Below are 17,342 nucleotides of genomic sequence, written 5' to 3'. Positions count from 1 at the left end.
TTTAAATGATTGGATGAAAACTGGCACGGTCAATTAGCACGCCAATTAAAAATAAAAAATTTATTTTATTTTAATGACTATTTTATTGTATTATATTATTATTGTATATTTACTGATTTCTTCAATAAAAATGTTATAAATTAAAAAATAATGAAATAAAAAGTTGCACATGGATTCCGAAGTTAGGCTAGCTGTTCAGATACACAAACACACACCCACACACTTGTATTTTGGGCTGCAAAACCCCAGACACGTGGCCCCGCCCTGTTCTGCCTCCAGCCCACTCCCTTCTGACCCAGCCACGCCCAGTTTCCGCCTCCAGCCCCACCCCCACCTAGCCACCTCTCTTCTTCCCCCCACGAACTCCAGTCGCGCCTGGAGGGCCTGGAGCAGGTATGGCTGTATGACGTCATCCGCGCATGCTCAGAGGCCCCCCCCAGATGCAGCTGGAGCTCGTTGGCGCTTTCCAAAACTCAGACAAACTGCCAAGCTTTGGAAGGTCCGTCCAGGCACCTGGACGGACCTCTAAAAAGAGGGCATGACCAGGTTTTCCCGGACGTCTGGTTAACCCTACTCCAAGCAGAACTCCTTCCCCCCCACTTCCCAAAACAGTACTTGCAGCTCAAAATCTCCTTCAGCAGCCTTCCCACTGACTGTATCCTACCACAGTCTCCGCACTGGAAGGGCAAGGATTGGAGACTTGTAGAGGGATAAACTCTGAAAAATATCCAAACAGTAACTAACTACTGTTTTGGTTTTAAGACAGTTAATTTATAAATCTGTAGAATGCAAATAAACCCACACAGTTGGCAATTCCAGCTTCTTGAGTCCTGAGTACATTTGACAACCCCTCCCCCCAAAAAAAAAACTATTGAACCCTAGGTGTTTGCCTAGTTTGCCCATGTCTTAATCTGGCCCTGGAAGCATTCCAGACTCCAGATCGCGACAGAGGACAGAAAAGGAAGCCCCTGCCAAGCGCACTGTCCAAATTAACAACATGCATTTCTGCTGTTTTACAGGACATGGGACTTCAGTTTGATTATGAGACAGTGATGCTGCGTTGTACGGAAACTTTTGATGACGAAGATTTGTAGATGGCAAGCTGTCCTTTGCAGGGACGCCTCTCTCTCTCTCAGTGCTGAAATAATTCCGTTAACATTCCCGTCCTTCACTCCTGAGCTTTTCCCCTCACAGAATGGATTGTTTTAAAGATTTTACAGCTGTGGGTTTTTTTTTTTTTTTTTGCTGGACTCTGAGCCACTTGGGGTTTACGGCGAATGAGGCCAACAGGTTGTAGACTTTAAATTTGAACAGTGCCTGGATATCTCCAGGAGCCCAGGTCTGGCTCTGAGAATAAAAACTTAAGTACATGTTTACAAAGTGAAAGCATACTTTAGGAAATACAGAAGACCCTCTCTAGGAGATATGCAAGTGCCCTGGGTGACTACTGTGGATAGTTGGGCTTTATGAGGCCGTCTTGCCATGTCATTCATATCTACTCAGTGAACTCTGGGAAGATTTTGTCCATTTTTTTTCCCTACTGCTGCACCATGAATACAGCATAGAAAGCTCAGGATGTGTTACCAATCAGCTCAGGAATAAACAGCCTGAGGCTCACATTCTCTTTTTACTATTCACTGACGGTTTTACTCAGTGACTGTCACCAGAGGGACTCTTGGGTGGATATCTGAACTTCAGGTCAAATATCTATATGCATAGCTATTCCTGCCACGGTCTTTAGGGGGCACAACAGATCAGGTATCCTATGCAAATCGACCTCCATCATTTGTAAACATGTTGGATTTTTGTATTATTCCATAAAGTATGAGCAGACTTCAGTGAAGAATAGGGAGGTACACTTTATGCATTTCTTTATAAGAACCCGGGATTCCAGGCCCATCACTCTCATTACAAGGATTTCATGTCCTTAAACGTGCAGGATGATATCAAATAAGGACACGCTGTTGCCTGCTAAAAAAGAAAAAAACAAACAAACCCCAGTTTAGCTCGTAGGGAAGAAATATCAAAACCGAGGGAATTTATTCTGTTCACTTACTACAAAACACTCTTCGTAACTTAGGAGTTTGCACTTGGGGAATGCAGTCAAATTTGCGCCCTTCCCAATGAAAGCAGTGCATGCAAATAGATCTCATGCATATTCATTGAGGGAAATCCTGAAAACCCGACTGGATTGCAACCCTCGAGGAAGGACTTTGACACCCCTGGAGTAGAAGGAGGGTGGAGCCAGAAGGGTGCAAATTTGACTGCATTCCCCAAGTGCAAACTCCTAAGTTACAAAGAGTGTTGTGTAGTAAGTGAACGGATCAACCCTGTCTTGCGAATCTGGATCCCGTTGTCAGCTTTACCATAAGAACTTTGACCTCTTTCTGCCTATTTTATTAATTTTTTGTGTCTTATAGGTCATAAAATCCTTGTGTTCGATACAGATTACAGTAATGCATATGTAACAAAACACGCATCCTTTAACCCCAAGAGAACAGATATTAAGAATGAACTAATTAGTAACATTTCTAAAAAAAAAACAAAAAAAACTTGCTTTCTATAGTAAAGATGTTGTTAAGGTCCTAAGACAAAAGGCCGGCATAAGAAGGAAGCCCTTTAGCTTCCTCCTAAATTCCAAGGCAGTTTGATTCCAGCTACACAAAAAGCGATGACACCGATCCTATCGAATTTGGTAGTAGCTATGAGAAATACGACCTTTATCTTTGTGCCAATTACTTTTGGTTTCATAAACTAAGTGACGCCTTCGGATGCGCAGGCTTCTCTGGTCTGATGACAGCTGAGGCATCCTCGCTTAAACCGAATGTGCCAAGTGATTGGTCTCCAGTGCAGTCACCCTAAATGTGGGGTAATATCGACGTGCACCCAACCACCAGCCAGAATTTCATGTTTATTAACTGTTTGTTACAGGCTTGTGAGGAGTCTGTCAAAGCAGTTTACAGTATCCAACATAACAAAAATCCAGAAAAGAAATTACAATTAATAGAAATAGGACAGGGGAAACACTAAGATAGGAACAACTAGGGTTTGAGAGCCAGTAGGAAGCGGTAGGAGAAAGAAAACAACCTTTCTTTAACGCCTCTCCAGACCAGCATAGTTCACTGATGAGAGGTCCCTGCAGGGTAGGCGCTTAACGTCTCCTCTGGACATGATTCGCTTTTTGAAGGCGGCCAGATTACTTCAGCCTCCAGTGCAGCCTTTGATTCCAGCCTGGGATCGCAATCTGGTCCTGTCTGTGCGCTCTCCCTTTGAGCTCCTGTGTTCCTGCTCGTTGAAGGACCTTACTCTTAAGGCAGTCTTCCTGGTGGTCATTGGTTCTGTGAAGCGCGTTTCCAGAGACGATGTTAAGCACCTACCCCACAGGGACCTCTCATCGGTGAACTGTACTAGTCTGGAGAGTCTAAAGGAAAGAAAATTAGCAGGTAAGAACCTAATTTCTCCAGGCTGTCATAGTTGTGGAACCTAGTCCATCTAAAAGGCGAAAAGCAAGGGGGAGGAACTGGATGAGCTTAAAGGATCAAGGACAGGGCTACCATATGGCTTCAAAAAAAGAGGACGGATTGGGACATCCGGGTTTCATTTCCATTGATTTCAGTGGAAGTAAACACGCAGGTGTCTCAATCTGTCTTCCTTTACTTCCACTGAAAGCAATGTCCCAATCCGTCCTCCTTTTTCTGGAGCCATATGGTAATCCTAATCAAGAACGTTTTTGAGCCAAGAGATAAACCCGGCTAAGGAGCATTGCAATCAACATTCAGTAGACACCGAGTTCCACAGAGTAGAGCCCATGACCTTAAAGAGCTTGTGCCGGTGGGAAGGCGGATAGTGTGAAGTTGAGTGTTTTTTTTCGTTGCGAGGAATGAAAGGCCCTTGGGAGGGAATAAATCAAAAGAAACTTGGCAAAATAGGAGGAACACCGTAAAGAAAGCATTTTGTGTACTAAGAGAAGGCTCTTATACGAAAAAAAAACAAGGTAGGAAACGGGCAACCAGCGCTCAGAATGTAACATGGGCACAAACGGCAGCATTTTCAATCATCTTCAGCACTTTGAGAGCATAAACAACCCCAAATATAAGATGTTACAGTAGTAACTGATTAAATTTAAGTTCAGAGTCTGCAACCTCCATTAACATCCTCAAAAAGGATGAAGCCACCGTCGTCTTAATCTGTGCCGTAGAGACACACTGTGAATAAATCTTAATACCCAGATTATAGGTTGGTAAAACAGTAGAAAAATCACCACCTGTACTCAAAACAAATTTACCATATTACCTCTGTTTTCTTCAGGTTACAACTCATCCAGTCTATTACTAAGAGTTATAGGAAAGGTTGCAGATTTGGGGGATTTTTTTAAGCCTACAAAATAAAGCAGAAGACTTGCAGCTCTGATGCCAGTGGGTCCATTTGGACACAGCAAACGCCACGCTGCCCTGGGATGCGAGTTTGAAGCCAGGACTGGCCGAGTATCTCACTCCTGGAACTGGCTGTGGACCAGGGGGGTTCTCAAGTCAGTCCTTGGGACCCATCAGGCCAGGCTGCTTTTCAAGATACCCACCGTGAACGTGCAGGAGTCAAAATTTGCATGCATTGCCTCCACGGTATGCAAATTTATCTCGTGCATATTCACCGAGGGTATCCTGAGAACCTGACTGGGCGTATCCTAAGGACTGAGATTTGGAACCACTGATCTGCACTTAGAACTCGTGGTTTTTATTATATTTATTTATTTATAAAATGTACTTGACCAACTCTTCAGCCAAAGATTAGCTATGACAGCAGTGTTTGTTTTTAGGGGGCTTCCTTCTAGGGGGGGGGGTTGACTTGCCCTATAGTAAACGGACCCCGAAATCTGGCAAAGTGGGAATGGGAAATTATAAAACTTTGTTAAGTGTTGCTATTTATTTTCTTGGGCATTTCATTGTGTCTTGCCTTCTGGTTTTAGGGCACATCCTTGCAAGGGTGATCTGGGCAAAGCTGCGTTTCACATATTGAATCAGTGACAGATCAGGTTTGTTTTTTGTTTGTTTTAATTAACTGTGGCAGAATTTTTGAGTTTCTGGTTTTAATGAAACATCAGCCGCCGCGGCCCAGCCCCAAAGCGCTCACATTTTTAGGAGCCAATACTTCCTAAGGAACAAAAAATTGAAGTGATGTTACTTAAGTGCTATTAACATGATTCCATTTTTAGGGATTTTGATTTTATTTCTTCTGACAGGGTCCCTCAAGGTTCTGCCTGGTAAGTGGTAGGTAGGAGGTTTAAAAAAAAAATAAAAAAAATGCTCAGAATGGGAATCCCACACTGGCCAAAGATATCTCGTCTCTTTTCAAAAGCGCTGATTCGTTGCATGACGACTTTTTTGACCGTATTGTTCACCTGACAAGTGACAGAAAGGGAAAGGTAAACAAGCCATACCTAACAAGCAAAGACATTATGGTGGATATTGTTTATGTGTAATTCCTAAAATAATCTGCTCCCCTCCCCCTCCCCCCCCATATTTAATTCACTGTAAGACGAAGAAGCTACACTCCACATGTTTGAATAATAGAATTTCTAACTAAAGTGTTTAGGTAAAAAATATTTTTAATGTTCCTGTCTAGATAAAGATTAAATGAAATTTGTTTATGGTTATTATGATGTAAGACTGCTTCATTTCGCAGCCCCGTCAGAACGCTTATTGTACCACCCCAGACCCTCTTTTCCTCTCCCCCCTCCCCCCATCTCCCTCCTTTTCTCTCCCCTGTCTCCTTACTTCTGTACTCCAGGCAGTAAAGGCCACCGGTGCTTCTGGCCTGAGGCTAATCTTTGGGCTCCCGCGTGCTATATCCTGACCCGCATGGACTGCTAATGCTCCCTAAGTGCTGATAATCCCAGCCCACCTGCCATCCTTAGCACTCCCTCCCCACAGTTTGCACTCTGTTGGGATTAGAGGTAGAAAAGCAACAGAAAGTAGGAAAACAGAGGCAAACTAGGCAGATGTGGCCTGGATATCCACAGCCAGTGGCACCTGGGGTGCTAGTGCCCCTCCCCCGCTGTGCGTGCGGTCCCCCTTTTCCGTCCCTTGTACCTTTATGATTTTCCCGGAGCGAGGAGCAGCATCACCAGTTTGCTGCCTGCGTCGGATTGGCTCTCCCTCTGACATCACTACCTAGGGGGGCGGGACGTCAGAGAGAGCCAACACTGACGCGGGCAGCAAGTTCGTGACGCTGCTCGTGCCGGGAAAATGAAAGAGGTACAGTGAAAAGGAAGGGATGCACATGCGCGGCAGGGGGGGGGAGGGAAGGAGAACAGATGCCGGTGCCCCCACCAAGACGGTCCTACGCCACTGTCTGCAGCCATTCTATCCTTTCATACCGCTAAGGATTTTGGGAGAACTGAGCCTCTTGTCATCGAGCGCTGTTTGTCCTTCCACCGCTTGCTTGGAATAGGTTACAGAGAAGCTACTGGCACAGCTTGTGCAGTCCAGTCTGCCGAAACAGCTGCCCTGTCGTTACGCGGGTGCTGGCACTGAGATAGGTGTCACCTGGATAACTTCTGTTGCCCGCCTTAGGCTCCAGAATGCAGCGTGATGCCAAATATCTGGGCACAACCGCTGTCCAGGGCTAGCTTTTACTAAATATTTTAGTGGGTTGAAAATGAGGCTGAGCTTTGGTTCAGGGGTTTAAAGGGACACTTGGTTGTTTTAATATTGTACAGTATGTAGTGCATTTTAATAAAGATGGTTTTATCATCGTGTTTGTGCTTTCTGTGTTCGAAAAAGCAGACTATAAGCGATGCTATTAAAATGTAATTATCTGGCGCTTTCTTGAATTCAAATGTTGCCCTTGTTCCCCCACTAGAGAATGGCATGGGGGGACAAATTTTTCCCCGTCCCGTCCCCGTGAGTTCTTTTCCTATCTCTGCAAGCTTTCCTCATCTGCACAAGCCTCACTTTAAAATCGTATGTCCTTTGGCTTGGATGCACTTGCATAAAATTACACCCGCTGATGAACCTGATGACTTTTTATCAGCCTTTGAAAGGACTGCCAATGCCACTGGTTGGCCGCAGGAACAGTGGGCAGCACGATTGCTACCATGTTTAGCGGGCGAGACTTTGGCTGCCTTCCAAACTTTGAACCCTTATTTAGCCAGCAATTACCAAAATGTTAAGGCACACATTTTAGATTACTTAGGCTTCACCCACGAACATTATAGGCAAAAGTTTAGATCCGCCATAATGTCCAGCGCCTCACTAAAATGGCTGAACGCTGGTTACAACCTTGCCTAGCTGACCCTAGGGCACTCTTTGCAGAAATTATTAAAGAACAGTGCCTTGAATCAATGCCCAAGGAGCTCAGAGGCTGGGTGTAAGAGCTTGATGCAAATTTTGGAAGTGTCTGAGGCTTATTTGGATGCTAGGGGATCTGCAGGGGAAGTTAGGGTAGCTCCTTCTTCCCGAGGTGAGGCAGGGAAAGAGAAGCCACCCTTTAGGGAAATAAAAACTCCTGAGCCCGGGGGTCCCACACGTAGGGAAGGACCCAAATGTTTCCGTTGTGGGAAAATGGGCCATACACAGCAGAACTGTCGGGTTAGAAGGGATTTTGTAATAGGCTGGAGAGGCTGTGATATAATTCCGGGGGAATACAGAGTACAAGTGGCCCTAGCTGGACGGAAAGTGAGTGCTCTGGTGGACACGGGGGCCGAACAGTCGGTAGTGTCTCAATCCTTCTGGCACCAGCTGCGTAGAAGAGAACAAGGTAAAAAGATTGATAAAAAGGTACCCATAGTTTGTATACATGGGGTTATCAGGAAGTACCCGTTACACCCTGTTGTAGTTGACTATGGGGGGGAGTAAGAAGACATTTATCCGTGGCTGTCTTGGATGCCTCTCCTTATCCGGTGATTCTAGGGAGGGATTGGCTTACCCAAACCCCAGTAAAGGACCTAGCGGGAGTGGGAAAACACGAACAAAAAGATGCCCTTACAGGGGTAGCCAAGCAGGTGCTAGGTGCCCACATCCCAGAGGAAAATGGTCAGTGTAGGCGTCCCTCCTGGCGCAGGTCCCACGGATGGGGGCCTCATCGGAAAAGGTGGACCCCAGTAATTCGGTGGGCGCCTCTTTCTGATAATGCTCACGCCCCTACACAGGCTTATTCACGGGCGGCGGGCTTTGATTTGTATGCTGCTGAGGAATTGATAATTCCCGCTAAGAGTAGAGCCCTGGCACATACAGACCTACAGGTGTCTATGCCGCTCGGGTCCTATCTTAGGATAGCCCCATGATCAGGTTTGGCCCTAAAACATGCCATAGATGTAGCTGCGGGAGTAGTGGATCCTGATTTTCGGGGTAACTTAGGGGTGGTATTAGTCAACCAAGGAAACGCGGATTATAGCGTTAAACCTGGCCAACGCATTGCCCAAATGATATGTGAGCGCATTTGGCACGCAAAGTTGGAACGTTGGACCCATCTCCGTAACACAAAGAGGGGTCAAAAAGGGTTTGGTTCTACAGGGAACACAGAGGGGGGCCGAGATTCAGTGCACTTCCCCGGAAGGAACTCAGAAGAGTGGACCTGGTGGGTTGCCGCGGGAGCAGACTGCTGGGCACAATGGACCCCTGGTCTGACCCGGCAGGGGATATGCTTATGTTCTTAATTAACAAACTTATTAGTGACATGGCAGTACTTACATTAAACAGGATGGCAGGGAGAAATACAATTTTAAAAGAAAAGAGAACAATTAAGGTTAAAGACAAGAGGGAAATGAGAGGGATCATATCAATGTTGAGTATACGTAAAACAAAATTTGGCATGGAAGGACCCTGAAATCATTGAGCAATCAGAAGCATCTTTAAATAAGAAGCTTTTAAGACTGTCCTTAAATTTATCCAGATTTTTCTCGGACTTCTTTTTTTCCAGATGCAAATTCTAGTAACTTCATGGCATGACAAGATGGCACAGTGTCAATAATGGTAAAATGTTTTGAAAGAGGATTCAAGTCACCTTTTTTAATACGCTTTCGAAACACTGAACCACGTGCTATTTTAACACATTTCAAATGCAAAAGAGAAGAAGAAAGTCTTGAAGTAGATAATGCTAGAAATGCTACTATAGAACATTTTTCTTGGAGTCATATCTTGTCTTTCAGCCATTCACTAATGACATAATTACCTTAGTGATTCCCAGTGCTCCCACATTCTCGCTGTAGGAAGTTGTGCCATTCCCAGTACCCCAGACTCCGGCCAAGAGACAGCCAATACCCTCAACTCCAATACCACGGTTGATTGCATGCTTTGGAGGGGGTGGGGCTCCAGAGAGCCTGGCACAAGCATAGTAGCCTCCTACAGATTCCACCATGGATGAAATTACACCAGCTAGAATGCCAAACACCCCTGCCAGGCTGATGGTTGGAACTCCCCACTGGCCTGCAAATAGAAGATGTTAAAATCCACAGGTTAGGATGACCATCAGACCCAATAACATTGGCCCACTGCACTTGCTGACCACCCTGCATTGGAATCTTAACTGTCTTAGGCAGGGTGTTGTGAATGGAAACCTGATCCTTAGTAGATGATGGCAAAGAAAGACCTGTGTAGTCCATCCACTCTGCCCAAGAGTTTTGAGGAAGTGAGACTGATATGGACTTTCAGATACTGATGTCTGCATTAGTCTTTGTGAAAGGACACTTTTCAATCCATGTATTGTACAATAAATCTATATTAAGGTATGCAACATAGCCCTGGCATGTTAGTTTCTCTTTTATTTACTTATTTTGCTGTTTTCGGTTTCATTCTGCTCTCTTGCTAGGTTAATGCCAGGAGTTGAGAGATAAGACCATATTATTCCAACTACATTGGTTTCCAGTTACTCTTTGTATTCATTTGAAGGTACTTTCTCTGAGTCATAAGGTTGTATTTTTTGCCATTCCTGCCCATTTAGCAAACTTGTTGGTCCCTTATTAGTCAATATATTAATTAACCAAAGCCCACTGCCTTTTTCTGCTTCAATCTGATTAAATGCTATTCATCATTCTGATTGCTATGCTCTTCTAAGTGGTGAAACAAATCAGTGCCTGAAGAAGAAAAGATAGGTTGCAGGGGCTGGGGGTGGCAAGAAAGGGAAAGAGAGAGGCCCGCCCATTTGGGCTCAGGCCCACCCAATATTGTCTGTCTGGCTAGGTCAATGGTAGGGAGAGTAGGTGTCATGGATAGACAGATTAGATAGCCCATATGGACCCAGATTCACTAAAGATAGTGACTCAGTCGCAGTTGGCCAATTCTCTGACCAATTTTTAAACATCGATTGATTCACTATCTGAGTCGGGGCAGAGCCCTAACAGTAGTGACAGGAGAAGCAGCTTCCTGTCACTGCTGTCAGGACTTCTGCCGGCTTTTTTATTTTTATTTTTTAATTGGCCAGATATTTTGCATGCATTACACATGCAAAATATCTGTCCAATAAAAAATAGAGCCTCCCCCCTCCCCCTGACATAGCGCTCCCTCCCTTCTCCCCTCCCCGAACCCCAAAAACTGGCAGGAGGGATGACGACTCCCTCCTGCCATCGACGCTCTCCCCACCGCGCTCAAAAATATGGCAGTTGGGATGCCAACTCCCTCCTGCCATCGTAAAACCCGATGTAAGTGAATCAATCGCTTGGCTATTTTGCATGGGGATTTATTCATTTGCCTGGGTGGATCGGATCGGATAGGAGATTCATTGGACAGCAGTTTAGTGAATCGGATCGGGGAACACAAACGATCGCAAAACCAGTAAAACCGGTTTTGCAACCATCGTTACAGGATCGGTAAGTTTAGTGAATCTAGCCCATGGTCTTTATCTGCCTTCATATTCTCTGTTTCTTTGTAAGTGCATGCATAGGGTAACCATACGTCCCATTTTGAATGGGACCATCCCATTTTGGGATCCCCTGTCTCGTTGTCCTCACACACAGTTTTGGGACACCGAAATGTCCCGTTTTCAGGGACAGTGTCCCGAAGCTGTGCACGCGGACAACAGGACAGGTGATCGCTTCCTGTCCCTTCCTGCCATGTAAAAAAAAGCCTCCCTTCAGCACCCGATTTAAACCCGCCTCCCCTGCTCTCCTTCTTACCTCCCTGCTGCCGCTGCTGGTAATCACCGCCCAGAAGCCTTCTTCCCGACGTCAATTCTGACGTCAGAGAGGACATTCCGGGCCAGCCAAGCAGGCTGGCTTTGGTGCGGCAGGGAGGCAGGCAGGCAGGCTGGCTTCGGGGGTGGGGGTGGGACAAAGTCTGGAAGGCAGTGAGGGGGACATGGGAAGGAAGCACTGGTGGCACTAAGGACACAGGAAGGGGCACTAAGGACATAGGAAGGAGGCACTGAGGGCACTAAGGACATAGGAAGAAGGCACCGAGGGCACTAAGGACATGGGAAGGAGGCACTGAGTGCACTAAGGACATGGGAAGGGGCACTAAGGACATAGGAAGGAGGCACTGAGGGCATTAAGGACATGGGAAGAGGACCTAAGGACATAGGAAGGAGGCACTGAGGGCACTAAGGACATAGGAAGGAGTCACTGGGGCACTAAGGACACGGAGCATAAGTTCACTACGGGCTGAAATCTCCAAGCCGGTTTTTTTTTTTGGTTTTTTTTAATGTTCAGCAGTGGCGGCAGCAGCAGATGACAGCTGGGCGGACCGCCCAACTAAAAGGCCCTAGAGAGAACACTGGAGAGGAAGGCTGATTGGCCCGGTAGATCAGGACGGCAACACGAGTCTATCACGGAGCCCGGGATGGGCTCCGCGATTGACTCGCGTTGCCTTCCTGAGCTACTGGTCGATCGCAATCGACGTGTTGGGCACCCCTGATCTAGAGGATGAAAGGAAGAATGAGATACCAAGTTACCTAGTTCCAGGCTGAAGGCTTTTTGCCCAGTCCTGGTTTTAAACTTACACCCCAAAGCAGTGTGGAATTTGTAGTGCCTGATCTGCCAATTGAAATCAATGCCCCATGTTCCATAATTAACCAGACTAGTCTGGGCTGGTCAGAAATTCCAAAATCTCTAGCCTGGAACTGGGTAAGTTGGCATCTCTGCAGAACTGGAGGTACTGGGATATACCGAGATTCAAGCCGATCCACACTCCACTTCCTCATAGAGGAAATTGTTGAATGATGCTGTCAATTAAAATGGCAGCTGTACTGATTAGCTGAAACTAGCTGGGAGGGGGTAGGATTTAGGTCAGAATGTCCTATATTACTAATTTAAAGGAGGGGTACAATCTGTGGAACTATCATTTTGTCCCCCCCATTTCTGTCTTGAGATGGCTTGTACCATTCTGAGAGTAGTGGTTTGCTTGCTTTATCTCTGCCATGCTACAGGAGCTCAATTCCTGTACCTCAGCCCTAACAATTTCTACTTTGAGGGTCCCCTAGTGATGACCTGGATTAGTCCTCAAGGTCCCTGTTATTCCAGGGACTGGAGCTTCTGTAATCATGCATCAGAATTCTGAAATGTAGCATACTTAATTCAAATGTCACTTGTAGTACACATCTGTGCCATGGTATTCAAAAGTGGTATGTCCAGGTAAAAGGAGAAGGGGGGAAGTATTGGTACTCCCTTTTAATTTTTTTGGCATATTGCTGTTAGATAATTCTGGCTTTGTACTGTGTGGCATTGCTGTGCAGAAGCTCTCCAGAAGATGGCATTAGCTTCACATCTGTATCCATTTGTAAACTGTTGGTATGCATACAGCAGAGATCCTGTTGTGTGATGCAACTCATACAGGAAAAAAAATGCAAAGATTTAGTGGCACTGTGGCAGACAGCCCACTTGCTTTTCTTTGTGATTCATCTGCAAAATATCTGTGATTTTTCATTGGGCAACTTGAGTTTCAGGATATGGATACTGTCCAAAGGCTAGTATTGAGGTTTTGCTTCACAGAATAAGTGGCAAATGTCATTGATGAAAATTCATAGTAATGTAGACAGAATACGCATGGCAGTAGCCAACAAAACTGAAAGTACCTAAACAATGCATGAAAAACAGAAAAGCTAGGGAATGTGTAAAATTTGGGAATCATGAAGGCCCCTTTTTGTTTAAATATTAATTGCCATTCTAAAGCTATGATCTAAAGATTCAAGTTTGTTAAAAATTTGCTATACTGCCTATGAGTAAAACTAAGTGGTTTTTAAAATAAAATAATTAAAAGGAAAAATAAAGACAATGGGGTGCCTCCATTTCCAATAGGATAGAAGAGGGAATGAGTGCAGCTAAGAGCACCAGAGGCATGATGGGGCATATTCAAAAGAACATCCAAGTCAAAATTGGGATGTCCTTTTCATAATGTCCCCAAAAAAGTGCATTTCACAGCCATTTTCAAACAGGAAAAACATTAGGATTTCCTGTTCAAATATATGTGAGAAGAACACTCTTGCAGTGAAAATGTCCAAAATGAACAGCCTTGCTGACATCACTTCCTGTTTCCTCCCCTCAGCTCTTCCTCTGATGTAACTTCCCGGACCCGTGCCTAGGAAATGACACCAGAGGAAGAACCAATGCTGGCGCAACAGCAGCTTGGAGGTTGCTGCTCACGCCAGGAACGTTACAGAGGTATGGAGGAAAGGGAGGCAGCACGCTTGCTGCAGGAGGGAGCGGGGAAGAAGTGGGGGGAGGTCAGAGATGAGGGTGGGGGAGGGGCACCACCGCCCTGGGTACCTATCACCCTTGTTATGCCATTGGCCCAAAGGCTACATCAGAGGCAAAACTAGAGAGGAAAAACAGCAAGCTTCTCTCTAGTTAGTATAACAGCTTACCAAACAAATCCAGAGTACACAAACATAAAAAAATACAGCAGCAGTAATCTTGCTGTAATACTCCTTCAGCCACTTCCAGAATTACTGCTGCTGTATTTTTTTTGCATCAGTGAGAAGTGTATTTTTTATGTTTGGGTACTCTGGATTTGTTTGGTAAGCTGTTATACTAGAGCAGTGTTTTTCAACCGCTGTTCCGCGGCACACTAGTGTGCCGCGAGATGTTGCCTGGTGTGCCGCAGGGCCGCCATCAGGGCAGTACTACCAGTCCTGCATTCAGGGGCCCGGAGCTGACAGGGGGCCCGAGGCAGGGGCGCCAGTAACTCGCCTAGGCAAAGTGAGTCGATCACCCAGGACTCACTTTGTCTTGGCGATCTAATCTATCGAGCCGATAAGTCTTCTTCTCCCCGACGTCAATTCTGCAGTCGGAGAGGAAGTTCGGGCCAGCCAATCGCTGCCTGGCTGGGCGGAACTTCCTCTCCGATTGCAGAATTGACGTCAGGGAGAGCATGCGTCGGCGTCGGCTTTGGGGCCTGTTATCCATTGGTGGGTCCTGTTCCCCGATGGCAGCGGCAGTGGCAGTGGCTTGGGGAACGGCAGGGAGAAAGAAAGAAAGGGGGCAGGCAGGGAAACAGAAGGAAAGAAGAGAAACAGAAAAAAAGAAAGAAAGGTCAGGGAGAGAGGAAGAAAAAGTTGGGGGAGGGAATGAGGTGTGGAGGAGAGAAAGCATACAGGCTGATAGAAGGGAAGAAAGATTGGATGCACAGTCAGAAGAAGAAAGTGCAACCAGAAATCACCAGACAAGGTAGGAAAAATGATTTCATTTTAAATTTAGCAAAGTGGAGGCAGTATTACCACAGTTTTCAAAGGAATTTGCCCAAATAACTTAATAGTTAACTGGGTAAATTCCCAGAGATGAAAACTTCCCTTCACTTACTATGCACAGTTCTGAATTTATATCTGCTGTCTATATTTTACAATATGGTCACCTTTTACTAAACCGCAATAGTGGTTTTTAGCGCAGGGAGCCTATGAGCGTCAAGAGCAGCGCTGGGCATTCAGCGCAGCTCCCTGCGCTAAAAACTGCTATTGTGGTTTAATAAAAAGGATGGAGGGTATATTTGTCTATTTTTGTATGCTATAAAAACCAAATACAGAGAGAGACTGAGAGCTGTTGACGAAGAGCTACGTGTGTGTCTTTCTTCGATTCCAGCCAGAATATCAGCTTTGTGTTCAGCCAAACAGGCCCAGGTTTCGCACTGAATAAAGTATTTTATAATTTTTCACTATTCTGTTTACTTAATATTTCATAATAAAGTAATTATAAAATACTTTCTTTGTGTTTATTTGATTCCTATTCAAGAGAATTACTTTATATATAGTCAATATAGGCACAGAGTTAAATTTTTTAACATTTTCTAATGGTGGTGTGCCTCGTGATTTTTTTCATGAAACAAGTGTGCCTTTGCCCAAAAAAGGTTGAAAAACACTGTACTAGAGAGAAGCTTGCTGCTTGTTTTTCCTCTCTAGTTTTGCCTCTGAAGCAGCCCTCTGTTGAAACGTGGCCACATTAGGCACATGTGACTTTAAATTTCTTTTTGCTCTATATATGCATTTGGTCTACTCTTTTTTCTGTGCCTGAATTATCGCAGATCATCCATCTCTCTTACATTCTTAAAATAATTTAAGCATCCTACCTAACTGCTTCCCTGAGCATACCCTTGAGTACCCAGCTAGAAAATTCCCTAGTGTTTATGTCTTCAGCTCCCTCCCTGTAAGGGTATAAAGTTAGAACCTGTGCCATGCCTACAGGACTGTTGGTAACACTTGGATCATGTTTGTGCATCTTTCTGTATGGAATGCATAAGTTTTCAATGGGACAGTCCCATTTTTGGACCGACCGTCCTGTTGTCCTGACCAATGTTCCCTCTAAGCTGAGCGCATGAGCAATCGCTCACTATTTTCAGTGGCGTCGCTCATACGTTTTCTTGTGTCGCTGGCAGAGGTGAGAGGAAGCGGCAGCGGCGGCGGTCTGCCCTGCTCGCCTTAGTGTATTTTTTTTTTTTTTTTAATATATATATAATATTTCTTTATTGAGCAAACCAGTACGGACCTCGTCAAAAGTAAGAAAAATGCATTTATTTCCTACAAACAATCTGGGACAAGGGAGACTAAAGCAGATTATATAGCCAGGTCTAAAGCAGTCAAAACGACAGTCAGAGAGGCCAAACTTCGAATAGAGGAAAATCTAGCAAAGAACATTAAGAAAGGGGACAAATCCTTCTTCAGGTATGTTAGCGACAGAAAAAGAAACACAGACGGGATAGTACGCCTTAGAAAACCAGAAGGGAATTATGTAGAGTCAGAGTCCGATAAAGCAGAACTTCTAAATGAATACTTCTGCTCAGTCTTCACCTGCGAGGCACCGGGGTCCGGTCCACAGTTGAAGAAAAGGCAAAGCTCGGACGACCTGTTCCGGAATTTAGAATTTACACCCAGCGATGTCTACCATGAATTATCAAGATTCAAGGTGAACAAGGACAATCTACACCCCAGGGTGCTCAGAGAGTTGTGTGTTGTCCTAGCAAAACCATTATCCGTGCTCTTCAATCTCTCCCTAAGTACGGGAAGAGTCCCCTTAGACTGGAAAACGGCCAATGTCACTCCACTGCACAAAAAGGGTTGCAGGACAGAAGCTGCAAATTACAGACCGGTGAGTCTCACATCAATAGTGAGTAAAGTCATGGAAACACTAATTAAACATGAATTAGATATAATTCTGAGCAAAGAGAATCTACGGGATCCCCACCAACACGGATTTACCAAGGGTAGGTCCTGCCAATCCAATTTAATTAGTTTCTTTGATTGGGTCACCAGAAAACTGGATTTGGGTGAGTCCTTAGACGTCGTGTACTTGGACTTCAGTAAAGCTTTTGATAGCGTTCCACACCGTAGGTTATTAAACAAGATGAAATCGATGGGATTAGGAGAAACACTAACTGCATGGGTCAACGATTGGCTAAGTGGTAAACTTCAGAGGGTGGTGGTTAATGGCACCCTCTCCAAAACGTCAGAAGTAGCCAGTGGAGTGCAGCAGGGCTTGGTGTTGGGCCCGATCCTTTTCAACATATTCGTAGGAGACCTGGCTCAGGGGCGTCAAGGTAAAATAACATTATTCGCAGATGATGCCAAACTGTGTAACAGTAGGTAATAGCACTTTGCCCGACAGTATGACACAGGACTTACTCTTGTTGGAACGTTGGTCCTCGACTTGGCAACTTAGCTTTAACGCTAAGAAATGTAAGGTCATGCACCTTGGCAGCAGAAATCCGTACAGGAATTACACCCTAAATGGTGAGACCTTAGCTAGGACCACAGCAGAGCGCGATTTAGGAGTAATCATTAGTGAAGACCTGAAAGCTGCCAATCAAGTGCAGAAGGCTTCATCCAAGGCTAGACAAATGTTGGGATGTATCCGTAGAAGTTTCGTCAGCCGGAAGCCCGAGGTCATAATGCCATTGTACAGAACCATGGTGAGACCTCATCTGGAATATTGT

The 17,342-nt window shown here is 45.2% G+C and overlaps 1 protein-coding gene across 1 annotated transcript in view; it reads left to right on the top strand.

Annotated features, from left to right (window-relative positions):
- STRA8 (stimulated by retinoic acid 8) overlaps positions 1 to 1,376 on the top strand; it is a 31,164-nt gene extending 29,788 nt beyond the window's left edge. Inside the window, exon 8 of the mRNA XM_033951752.1 lies at positions 1,020 to 1,376. Within this exon, the coding sequence (XP_033807643.1) occupies positions 1,020 to 1,094 (75 nt within the window). The 3' untranslated portion in view covers positions 1,095 to 1,376. The remainder of the gene's footprint in view (positions 1 to 1,019) is intronic.
- The last annotated feature ends 15,966 nt before the right edge of the window (positions 1,377 to 17,342 follow it).

This window comes from Geotrypetes seraphini, chromosome 7 (assembly GCF_902459505.1).
Source record: "Geotrypetes seraphini chromosome 7, aGeoSer1.1, whole genome shotgun sequence".
Taxonomy (NCBI): Eukaryota; Metazoa; Chordata; class Amphibia; order Gymnophiona; family Dermophiidae; genus Geotrypetes; species Geotrypetes seraphini.
The sequence above is the reverse complement of the archived record's forward strand: the minus strand, read 5'-3'. Positions and strand labels throughout refer to the sequence as shown.